Source organism: Urocampus carinirostris, chromosome 12 (assembly GCF_059441175.1).
Source record: "Urocampus carinirostris isolate Australia breed hairy pipefish chromosome 12, RoL_Ucar_1.0, whole genome shotgun sequence".
Lineage (NCBI taxonomy): Eukaryota > Metazoa > Chordata > Actinopteri > Syngnathiformes > Syngnathidae > Urocampus > Urocampus carinirostris.
In genome coordinates this window covers 26,014,058-26,027,229 of record NC_142360.1, presented here as the reverse complement: position 1 = coordinate 26,027,229, position 13,172 = coordinate 26,014,058, and the positions used below count along the sequence as shown (strand labels likewise).

Genomic DNA, 13,172 nt, shown 5'->3' with positions numbered 1-13,172 from the left:
TAAACTATGCAAACTACACTTTTTGAATGTTCAATAGGGAAAAGTAACATTAATTCATGACACATATGGGGACTGTACCTTAGTTGTCAATCTTAATTAATTTGATGCACATACATGCAGAAGTGACAAAAACCATTAAATAAAGAATACAAAACTCACTATACTCACTAGGGTTAAAAAATAAAATCAGAACAATGGGTTACGAACATTACAATTACTGACATTTTATTTTTGTGACAAGTGGTTTGGAGTAGTGGTGTGAGATTTTTCAAGCTTAAAATGTGCTCCTTGGGAGAAAAAACGATTAGGACTCATTGACCCAAAAAAGTTAAAGAGGTCTGCATGCCTTGAAGCTTTATTTAAGTTTCTCTGCTTCTTTTTTATTTTGGAACTTCAAATGTGTGTCGTTTGAGTAATTTTGATTGCATCATATATATTATGTTTGTGCTGATTATCTAACCTAAACATATCTAATGTAAACTTATTTATAAATCTCGATTTGAGGGTGTGTGTGTGTGTGTGTGTGTGTGTGTGTGTGTGTAGTCGTATGTCACTTATGGGATCTGAAACGGCTCAAGTGATTTCCGGGAAAATTTACACAGTTGTACTTTAGAACTGTCTTTAGCTGGGTTTTGTGTCAAGGCACCCAAACTAATTACCAACAAAATTAATAAACATGTGCCTTTGTGTGCAAGCAACTCTGGAGCAGCCATGCGGTTCTTTTGGCACTCCCTAACGGATTCATGGTAAAACAAACCAAGGCCCCAACAACCTCACCCAAGTAAAATACCCAGCAGCAACATACATGGCAACATCAAACCCGGCAACACCAGGCCATTATGCTTGTTAGAAAGAGTAAAATCTGAATTTTTATTATAGTTTATTACTTGCATCTTAGGAGCACACTCCAGTTTGACATATTTTGCCCAATAACCTCACAAAAAAGGATTCCACACAAGTGAAGGCTAGAAAGACCTCTTAAAAGTTATAACAAATACATTAATAAACCTGGAGGGCGTTACAAAGTCATGCAGTTTATTCATGTATATCAAAAAATGTCTCATAGTAAGAAATCTATTTCGATCTTAGTTTTTTGATCAGCAGAATCTCTTCATATTTTGGTATTGTATTGTATGGTATGGTAGGGTAGGTTAGGTTACGGGATTTGTCGGGTTTAAACTCAGTAAGGAAAAAAACCGCTAGATATGTACCTCAAAAAAGCTACTAAATGAATAAAATTAATCAATTAATGCTGTAATCATGAAAGATGGAACAGACATAACAAACAATGAAAGCAAGACAGGACAACGTGTGCATTCCTGTCACGGTTGCATGATAATTTTCAAGTGATTCGTCAGTTATTGAAGAGCCATTCACTGCTTTTCATTACCAGCAACAGACATGCAATGAGACAGAGACACAGAGTCGGAGAGAGTGTGACAGAATGAGAGAAAGCACAACCAGTGATAATGATGGGGAACAAGAGAGAGGTTGTGAAATGGGAGAAAGGAGAGGTCAAAGTCAAGGCCCGTAGGCCTCATCCAGCCCACAAGATGATTTTCTATGGCCCCTTAGAAGATCTTGTTCCATTATTGTATCATAAACCCACTGTATGATACTTCTCCTTGAAGACATTGTTGTTTTTGGTATATATGATATTGCTATTTTTTCCTTTGAAGTAAATTTAGCCCACTTTTACCAAACAAGAAACTATATGCTACTGATCGTGCCTGAATAGGACTGGCTTCTTTCATTCAATGTTCATGTAATGGGGATTTCTATTTAAAGCCATGTCTTTTGTGCTTGGTGAAAATTAAAGATTATTTACCAAGCCATAAGAAATATTGCTGTGTTCATTAGATCATGTTGGAATATATTTGTTAGGTTTTCAGTAGGATCATTTAGGTTCACAATGGACTAAATGCTTGATTTAAAAAAATGTCCACACTCAATCAGTATGGCTGCCGGCTTGAAAACAATTTTTTTTGGGCCCTCTGTCTATTTGACTTTGAAACGCCTGAGTTAGATATGAGAAAAGGAAAAAGAAAATCGACATGAGAACCATGGAGGGAGAAGTTCAGTGGTACCTCTTTACATAAGCACCTGTAAATACAATAATTTCGGTATACGAGTATCTTTTAATAACACTTTTCCCAGCTATATGAAGGAAAATCCAGTTCACCATCAGTCCCAGTGGCTACCACTAGAGCTCGAGACAGCTCAAGGCTCATGTTTGCTAACCACCAGCATCAGCTCCTCCAGTTTGCCTATGCAAACTACTACGGGCAAAAAAAAAGTTCTGTAAAATGTTGTGTATGTTAATTCAAAGTTACAGTGACCTTAATTTTAAGTGTACTGTAATTGCTTATGTATCAACAACAGTCTCTTGATTCCATACCTGTTCCCCTTATTAATGATTGCTAATCCTCCGTATTTAAACAATAATAGACCTTATAAACAGAACGCGGCACATACTCACAGCAAGACAGACTGTATAGAATACCAGGGGCTGCGGCAGGGGGCCACATGGCAAAAAGTAGAGAAAAAAAACACTCTATCATTCCCTTTTTTCCCCTCATTCAGCTGAGGGATAGGAAAAATGAGAACCATAGCTTGCTTTTGCCATGTTTCCTGGCTGGGGAGATGAGGGGGTAGCTTTCAGGCTTTTTGGTCACCATTGTCCGCAGGCGCCCTCATAATAGCCTCACATTTTATTTTGATAATATTATTTTATTTATCTTGGAACTGTATTTCATATGTTAAATTAAATTACTAGTAGAATGCGTTTTTAGTGATCAGGAAAATGTGTTTTATGGCTGTTGATTGCTTTTGGGAGGATTGGAGCGAAGCTATTAGTTTTGAATTATTTTATATTCTGAAAATATGCTCGTTACTCGAGCAATTGAGCTGAAAGCACAATCTAGGCGAGGTAAACTTGTAAAAAGAGGTACCACTACAGTGAGATATGTTGAAGGAGTGAGAGAGAGAAATGGAAAGAGAGAAGAGGGAGAGTGTGAAAGAAAAAATTAGGAGGAGAGAAAGATGAAGAGGCAGAAAAAGAGTGAGAGAGGGGGAAAAAGAAAAAGAGAGAGGAAGGAGAAAAAAAGAGAGAAACATTGACAGAAAGGAAGAGAGAGAGAGAGCGAGAGAGAGAGAGAGAGAGACAGCGAGAGAGCGAGACGAGAGGCAAACTGTGTGCGTTCCAACCTGGTCGGTGTAGTCCTGGGGGAAGCTCCACTGCACGGTTGGATCTAGAGGTAATTGACAGACAGCATTAATCAGCGGGTGAGAAACACACCGTCTTCGCTAGCTGCCTCAGAAGACATACATATTAATGAGATGGGTGGGGGCAAAGGGTGGCGGCTGTTTCGGTGCTCGCAAGCACACAAGCACACACACTTTATAATCGCACAGCAGTAGAACATATTGAAAGAAAGAATGTGTTGAGGCTTTATGAGCTGTAAATATGCAAATACATTATAAATACAATGATACAGCCATTTACCCACATTTGAAAAAAAAATCACCATCACATGAGTCTTTATTTCAGAATTCAGATTGATTTAAAATAAAATTGCACTTCAATTGAATAATAAATAGCAGTATAATATTTTTTTTTAGCAAAGTGAGTTGCAATTGATGGATTATTTAGAGTTTGGTCAAAAGCATTCACAAACCTAAGTAAGGGTGATGGCCACAGATCATACAGAAATGTTGATTTGTTTGTCATTTTACATTTGGTATAACGAGTTATAAAAATGTTGATTTTTGACTGATCAAAAATACACTCAATAAACACTTAACATGCATCAATTACTGTATCTTAATTTCACTAGAAGTATAAAAAGTTTGAGATACTTACAATTAAAATGTGATACCAGTCTACAGTACTACAAACAAAGTTAGATTAAGAAAAAAAAATCCATGCTTGAATAGTCATAACACTTGTGCGCAATGGGCCTGCATTTTTCACAAGATCGTAAATTCTTCATCCGGACCAAGACTTGAAAATCTGGAACTCATGAGATCTAAATAATAAAACGATTGCTTCCAAAGTTAATTTCAAATCAAACGCTGGATCATTGTCGACTTTAGGAAAAACCAGCCCAACCATGCCCCACTTTGCATCAACAACAAGGCTGTGGAGGTTGTCAGCAGTATCAAGTTCCTAGGGGTGCACATTACAAACAAACTCACCTGGTCCGTGAACACTGCGTCACTGGTTAAGAGGGCACAGCAGCGCCTGTACTTCCTGCGGAGGATGAGGAGAGCCCACCTGCCCCCACCCTCCCTCATCACATTCTACAGGGGCACCATAGAGAGTATCCTGACCAGCTGTATCTCTGTGTGGTGTGGAGGCTGCAGCGCTACCGACTGGGGTAGTGTGAGGAGGGTAACGAGGACAGCAGAGAAAATAATCGGGACTACACTTCCCTCCATTCAGGACATTGGCCAGAAGCGCTGCCTATCCCATGCTAAGAACATTACCGGGGACCCCTCTCACCCCCATCATGGACTGTTCACTCTGCTAGCCTCTGGGAAGAGGTTCTGCAGTGTGCGGTGCAGGACCACCAGGCTCCGCAATAGTCTAGTCCCCCTGGCCATTAGACTGTTAAATGGTCAATCTAACATATAGTTAACTTAAATCTAAACGGCTGCTAATCTGTCTTTTTGCACTACTGGCAGTTTTTATAGCTTGCCACTCATTGCACATTGCTCTCTGCACTATGGTAATTACAGCGTTATTGTTACAGTGTTAATGTTACTGTGTACCTGACTTGTTAACCTGGCTGCCCATTTTGCACATCTGGTTAGCTACTCTTCTTGCACTATCGGCACTATGGTAAAATACTATACGTAGCCAATTACAATACAACTTTATTTATATCTGTACATTCAAGGAAACTGTGGGGGTCAGATGCATCGACATTTCGTTCTGTATACACGTGTACTAGAATGACAATAAAGTAGATCTGAATCTGAATCTGAATCTGTAGATCAATTATTGTTGTTCATGTAAGTATTACTGGTATCACTTGTTTGTCTTTTAATATCAACATTTTTTTTTTTCAAAAAAAATATTTTTGCGTTGCCTCAATTTTGTTTAAACTCTTAAACTATAACTGTAAAAAAAAAAATCTAAATCATCGAAATTACGGGAAAAAAAGAGCATCAAGTGACATGCAATTGTTCTAATTCGTGAAGCATGCCAGATCTGTATTACTATTTTGGACACTCAAAGGCAGGAGGACAAGATTTCTTTAGTATTTATATGAAAAATAATAGCTTCAGAAAATACATTTAAAAAAAAACTTGTTTGGGAAGTTATGTGTCACAGCTGCATTAAGGGCAACCGACAAATGGATGGCAAAACACTACAGAATATATAATGTATAACATTCTCCAAAAATATTACTTAAGGTTCATGGTTTCTGGATTCCTTAACTGCCTAGGTCATTGGGGCACCACATGCTGTATATAGGCAGTACTCTCTCGGCCAACTGGTTTCCATGGTTACCAGTAGCAGGAAAACCCTCCTGATCTGACTCAGATACAGCACCTTCATCATCCAGTCACCATTAATTTTCGGTGTGAAGCATCCCGCTCTTCAGAAATGAGCCAGACCTCGGCATTGATGGGCAGTCGAGTGTGAACTCCATTTTAAAAAGCATAGCAAAACAATTCAGAGCGTTCAGGACTGCTTTAGCTTCATTTGAGTGGATAGAAAATGCTACAACTTTTCTATAACTTTATTGGACACATGGTACTCCTCCGTTAAGGGTATCAATCCGGGTGAGAACGGGCAGGTTTCCTACAAAATTTTAACTCCAGACTCCTCCTGCATACCCACACATGATCTAGTGAGATAAAAATCTGATATCTAATTTATGGAACTCCATTAAGATGAACAAACATGAGTCATCTAAGGCAGTGATTTTCAACCATTGTGCCGTGAGAGATCGTCAGGTGTGCCATGAGAAATTATCCAATGTCACTTTTTAAAATTTAAAATATTATAAAACATTTATGAATCATTTTCCGCAAATATTATGTCATTGTCAAGTGTTTGTGCTGTAAAAACCGGGGGAATTATAAATTAAAATTGTAATTAAACATACTGTTCAGTATCATTTTATAACATTTTTGGTTAGTGGTGTGCCGCAAAATTTTTCCAAAGTAAAAATTAGCCCTGGCTCAAAAAAAGGTTGAAAAACACTGATCTAAGGAAATGTCAACTGATAGAAGTAGTATTTTTTACATCTTATTGCACTGATACAGACTATTACATTCATGTCCAGTTCAAGCCCTCCTTATTGTTACCAATATTCAACCTTTTTTCTTCTTAAGCCCCTGCCAATAGCTCTCCCCATATTATTCCCTCACTCTCTTGCTGGGCAAGTGGAGGGTGCAAGAGGAAGCCTGAAGGGGGTGAAGGCTAGAAGTTGAAGGTTATAGGGGTGAAAAGAACCCCTGCTGCTCCGCCTGGGGACACAAATGTCATCATGACAGATCCTGGAACAGTTAATTCACCCTCCTCTCTTTACAAACTGCACACTCAAATCTGAATTGATTGCACCTCTACATGTCACAATTTATGTTGTCACCAATTCAAAATTCTTGACTGAATAAATAAGATGTGCCTCTATAATTAAGGAGGTAGAATATTTTATCATACACGCATAAATGTGGAGGCATATTTTTAGTTGTAGGGCATCGTAGAATGAACAAATAATTTGCAAATGATATAATAAAAATGTGTAATTTACTGTTCATAGTCAAAAGTGCCTCGTGGAATAGTACAGGTACACTACAGTTTTGATTTAATGTAGCGAGACTCAAACAATGAACAGTTTAATATGCCTAACAGTGGAATGAAACTTCCTGCGATTTCATCCCCAAATATATTGTTCTCCCAATACGATCCCTCGATTGTAAATAATGTTTAAAGTCTTGATACAAAAAAAATATTCCAGGGATACAAATACATTGAGACAAGATAGGTGATATTGCCGGTTTCAGTTGAATTGAATGGTCTTTATTGTCATTGATATCAACGTTATGCAACATTGTATGCAACGAGATTAGACATGGCACACCACGGTAAACATGTAATAAAGACTTAAAAGAGATAAGTAAAATAAAAAACTGTCAGGATAAATAGGCAAACATATTTACAAAGCTGCACTTATATACTTATTCAAGTTATAATAATAGTGCAATGAAAGAATAGTGCATCATAACAGTAGTGCAATAACATTTAGCAATAATAAATAACATTTGGCAGCAGCAACTAAAAATCCCAAGTAAGTAGCATGATATATATGTTCGCAGTTTAGCAAACTTGTTTAGGGTGGTGACAGCCCTGTAGAAGATGCTGTCTCTGACCCTGCCAACCCGAGGGCAGCAGGTCAAAGACGTGGTGGCTGGGGTAAGAGTCGTATTATGTTGACGGGTCCTCTACGGTAACGCAAGTTGGCAATGTCCTCCAAAATGAGCAGAAAGCATCCAACGGTCTTCTGGGCTGTGTTGATTACTTTCTGTATGTTTTTCCTGTCCGCTGCTGTGCTTTCAGCACAACAGACGGTAATGCTGTATCACAACTAGACTAACGGGTAGGATTTCCCCAAAAGGCAAGTTGATTACCGTAAAGAGCACCAGCCAGATTAAAGAAGTTAGCTGGGGTGTTGCTGGCAAAAAAGGGGGAAAACAACGCAAACAGAGCGTCTGGGTGTGGATTGAAATAAAATCACCTATCAAGAAATACATTCCTACATTAACACCCAGGATTATAGTGGCAGCCAAATGTGGTGACATGCGAAGCGGGGCCATTGGACCCTGCCATGTGCACATGTGTAAACAGCCACATGCATGTTTACAGTGAGACAGCAAGCTCATGGCAGATTATTTACTGTACGGGTAGCATGTCCATTGATCCCTGGGGCCTTCAAGCATGGCTGACCTCCAACAGTCAGCATGTGGGCAACGCGTTAGCAGCCCCTGAGCAATGGCACATTTACTTGGAGAAGCGGCGGGTAGGGGGAAAAAAAATCAATGATTTGGCTATTCCTGAGACACTTGTCTTTTAAAGTAAGAAGTGGAAAGTAAGTGAGGTGAGAGAAGGGTTAATAGGTGAAGGGTGTGGGGAATGGAGTGCTGGGCATTAGGGAAGTTGTGGGAGGCTATGAGGAGAGTCTGTAATAAAAATGTTAAACTGCTTACTTATGGTTGATGAACCTGTGCCATTGATGACACCATGGACAAATAACTAGGTACTTACTTTCTTTAGTTGTGACCTGAAAGGCGTCTGCCCTTCTGAGTAAGTTTGGGTCACTAAAAGTTTTTTTTCCTCAGTTGAATGTCCTGGATTGTAGAAATCTTCAATAAAGTGTGGAGTGGGAAAAGGATATCAACAGGCTTGGGAAGTAAAGGAATACATGCAACAGCGCTAAGTAATTAGGATACAAAAAATGTTTGTATTCTGTTACATTTACAGGAAAAAAAGGAGTTAAAATAGGGATTAATTGCCAGGATTAAGATTTGATTTAAACATATATTTACAAATATATAATGCGCCGATAGACTACTTGTGTCTATGATAACTCCAATCTCTGACACTCGAGAGACAGAGAGAAATAAGGTGCGCACTTTGTAGCAATGTATCTGTTGCTCAAATTGTAAAGACGGTCAACTTATCCACAACTGCATGTTTTCACACTGTGGTGCAGGTAAAAGAACTTTTCTTTTTGTATTATATTTCTCCTTTAGTGTAGCATTCATTTTGTTGAATTGGCGTGAGCCTGCAGTTTTGTGAGGGACGCACAGTTGCGCGCTAGTGATGCGTTCAGGGAGATTTAGTAAATATGTTTAATTGTCCTCTTTTTGTATTTCGCGGTTCATTTGTGTTAAAAATAACTCAACAATAACTGTATTGTGAGAATGTTTTAGTTAGCCTGCTAAAGCTGAATATTGTCTAGAGGTTAGACATCCCTATTTTAAACAATGAAAACTTGAACTTGGACACAAGACCTTCCAGAGTTTGTTAAAAATCTAGAAAGTGAACACTTGTGTGCTCTTAATGTGAACTAAAAAAAAGCATATCGTGTTCGCTATGTGTAAGATAAAGTTATGTTTTTTCTTAATAAACTATAGTACTTGGTTAAAAATTAAGCACTCTTTTGTAGGACTACATGCAACTACCTGACCTTGGTTTTCCTCCGAGGTTACATTGTTCATTTTTCTTAAACAAAAGTAATTTTATTTATATTAAATTGATTTTGTTTTTTACTAGCATATCTGGTATTGAAGTAGTCCAAAATAATCAAAAGTAAAAGGGCTGCACAAGGCCACAGTTATGGTGATCTCAAACCAGTGTTGAATACTTTATAACTAAAATTTAACACATCTTCATATTTTTGGGGGGTTGTTTTTAAAATATATATTTTATTTTGTCAAAGCTTCTAATTTTAGGCATGCACTTAAAGGGTCCATTATAGCCGAAACCGAAAATAGAAAATGTGGGTTAAAAAAAAAAAAAGTTAAATGAATTACAAAGAAATAAACTTAAAATCTCAAATCTCCCAAAAATGAAATATGAACTTTCTTTGCAAATCACCTAGAAACAATGATTGTCATACACTATGTAAGTCTTTATCAATTAAAACTGAGAAACTGTAATAAGTTACATCTATTGTGTTAGCAATAAATCTAAATACTACCCAAAAGACTAACAAGCAGCTAACAAAAACCTGTGAGCAGAGGGAGACACTAAAATTTGAGAAAATGTCTCATTGGTGTAAGCTAGTAGAGCTCCCATTTTGAAAGCAAACTCACTAATTCTTACTAATGTGCAAAATTAAAAGTTAAGAACCCGTGTTGTGCATGAACACCCCCAAGTTAAAGCAAGCTATGCAAGATTCGCTTTAAAGAGACTGCGTTTTTGCGTCATGTCAACATATTTCTCAGTTTTATCCCTCTTTCGGCCAAACGCGAAAATAATTTTGGGTCAAATTTGGCTGAAAAACTTTCTATGCAGAAAAATTTGGTGTGTCCCTAATTTTTTTCTATGTTTAAAAAAAAGTGTAATTTTACTTTGAATAAAAAACCATTCATAATTAAAACCACACATTACTGTAGTGCTGAGTACCAGGACTAATTCCCAGATGCCTCGGATCAGAATCAGAATGGTTTAAATGTAAAAGGTACCTATTTCTAAATTTCACTGCCCTATTTCTAACAATGTATGTGAATCAAGAAAAAAGTAAATGAATATGTATATCTGCTGTTGTTTGATCCATCATATTCAAATGAGGAAGGGGAAAGTAAATTGTGTATTCTGTGACAACAATTGTATTTATGTAGCTGTCCAAATTGGCATGTCCAAGTAGGCTAAAAATGAAAAGTGCTGGCATCTTCATCTTGGCATACATTTTTGCTTCTTGGGATTTCTGTGCAAGGCAAAAAAGCAGTTATTGGCAGATAATGGTATTCCTAATACTGCTGGCTGAAAGAAAATGTTGGCACAAGATGGCATGTGTCAGGAAATACACAGTGCCCAATAAAATTGCATGAGAGTATTTACCCTATCACCATTTTGTACAAAATGTAAAAGTAAATCGATAGTTGATCTGTGGTTACATGAAAACATCCTATGTGTCCTGGGAAAAATTGCTAAATGTGAAACGCACGTGCCGTGTGTACCCAGGATAATCTTGTCAGCTCAATGGCCTGAATTCGGGTCTTCTGGAAAACCAGAAAAAAGGCCTAACCCTAAACCCTGTGTGAATACACATAGATGAAAGCAGTCTCTAGTTTATAACTTTCTCTACTGTGGGAATCAAACGCAGACTTGAAACCCTTATGGCCGTCCATTGCTCTCAAAACATAAAAAAAAAACATTTTTTTCACCGCCTTCTACAAAAAAACTGAATATGTGCTGTGCATGAATAGGGGGCCTGTTTGTTAAGGGAGGCCAAATCCCATATGGTGAACATCAGCTCCTCTGGTGAGGGGAGACTGTGAAAGCCATCGGCAGCCTCTCTCCTCCATCCTTGCTTTGCAGATAAAGGGATGCAGCGCCTGCATCTTCTTGTTCCTTCCCGTTGCCTGTTGTCCTCCTTTTTTTGTGGCCAGGGGTTAAACTGCTGCACTCTAACCTCCTTGGCAGTGATTTCTTTCACTCTGTTTTCCTTTCTTGCTCTCTCATCTGTGAGAGACTTAGTTCACAGTATGTAGTGGATTAGGCCTCATTTGTATGCCCCCCTAAACAAAAGCATTGTTTTAGCGGGAGCCAGAACGTCGTAACAAGAGGAAGCTGAGGCTGGTAAGCGTTCACAATACGACCATTGTGGGCGTAAGGCTGGAGGGACCCTGTGCAAGAGGCTGTCTAGACTTTGAGCCTGGGCCGATTGGGGAAAGAGAGGGAGAAAATCCCATCAGGCAGTGGAGTGAAAGTAAACTAAGGTACCCTGCTGTGAACCTGATGAAGATGTCAAGCCAACATATGGCAAAAAAATGACCATTGTCAGAAGAAGGAGCTTTCTTCTCTCAGAGGGTGGCTAAAGAAGATCAGGAGGGTGGGGAGCGCAACCTAAAGTAAGGAATAACTGGTGGTCATAGCTTTACTTCTGGATCACTAAACTTATTCTGGCTGGGAGGAGGCCCAACTCCACCGCCAGCAGTTAAAAGAGTAAGCAGATTACCCGGCATCTTTCAAAAGGGCAGCTGTTTAAAAAAAAAAACACACACACACTTGGACATTTACAACATTTTTTTAGATAGAGCGGGAGGCTTTTACCAATCAACCAGCCCATGATGAATGGCATTACATTTCATGCTGATTTAGTCACCAGAGGTTTCAAGTCAGGATGATATGCTCCTTAAGTTTATTAAAACCTGATTGGTCACACCAGGTCAATTACAAATGAGGACAAAAAAACTGAAAAAGTTGACACAAGGCCCAATAAGACTATTTTAAATGACATTCTGTTTTTCTTATAAAGAAATGCGCAAAACGTATTCAAAATTGTCATTTGAATCATATCTACAGTGAGAGCATTGCATATTAATAATATTATAAAACACAACCCAAAAAATCCAAAGAGGAAAAATAATTCTAAGGTTTGGATGTGACTATTTTGAGTCAGAAAAAAAATCAAATCAACAACTTGCAAGCCTTAAAGGCGCTGGCTAGTGACCAGGGTGATTTTGTAATTCAATCCTTTATGTACTTTTAAAAGTATAATCAACAGACTCCGTCTTACTAAAAGATAGCTAAAGATAGTGTTGCATTGAGCTGATGATACCCTTATAATGCCATATTAGTTGTTCATTTTCCCTACGATGAAAGAAAAATGTTTCAGTAGGACAAGCTGAGAAAAAGACATGGCGGGGGTAGTGGAGCAGAGATGGAACAAGAGAAGTGAAAGTGATAGTGTCTCCAGGCTAGATGGGATACAACCCAATTTAACAGCTTCACGAATGAGTGGCATAGCATATGGATACAACCTTTGTGACAGCCATTGTGTATCACCTCGAATCAACACTGAAATTTCCAGTCTTATGCCATATATGACGTCAACCAGACGCCCTGCATCACTGCATTTCCAACATACTCAGTTTTTGTTTAACTAACAAGGGAGGATGTAAAGAGTACAAATTCCCAAAACAGAGTTACTAATAAATACAAAAAAGCATTTAAGACAGTGTCTGAAGTCAACAGTAGAGGTCGCTGCATCTGAAATGAAGTCGAAGTGTGTACATTCGAATAAGTTGCACACCAATGGATACCACTTCGCAAAATTCGTAAATCTATTCCCATATCTTTTTATTGAGCAAAGAAGCGTTTCACGGATAACAGGATGTGAAAGGTTTCCCTGAGAGCGGCAGATCCATATAGGCAAAATGAGCTCTGTTTACCCAAAGCTGCTAAAAATGCGGTCAGCTTAGGTTTTCAGAGCTGGAATAGGCTGCAGTTTAGTGACTAATTTTAAAGGCTAGCGGGATAGCAACTAAAAATCCCACTAAAATCTTATTAGAGCAAACCAGAGTGTTGACACTTTGAGTCACAGGACTCGGCGATGTTCACTTAAATCCCGAGCTTTGGAAGGCCATTGACAATGAAACCTAGCAAGCTTTATCTACCTGTTGCCGCCCACAATAACAGCAGCATAAGA

General features: G+C 38.4%; 1 protein-coding gene across 2 annotated transcripts in view; it reads right to left on the bottom strand.

Moving 5' to 3' along the window:
- The window catches only part of dennd1b (DENN/MADD domain containing 1B), a 228,040-nt gene that overhangs the window by 191,151 nt on the left and 23,717 nt on the right, over window positions 1–13,172 (bottom strand). For both annotated transcript variants that reach the window (XM_088349467.1, XM_088349468.1), the window contains exon 3: window positions 3,208–3,251. In XM_088349467.1, the coding sequence (XP_088205593.1) occupies window positions 3,208–3,251 (44 nt within the window). The remainder of the gene's footprint in view (window positions 1–3,207; window positions 3,252–13,172) is intronic.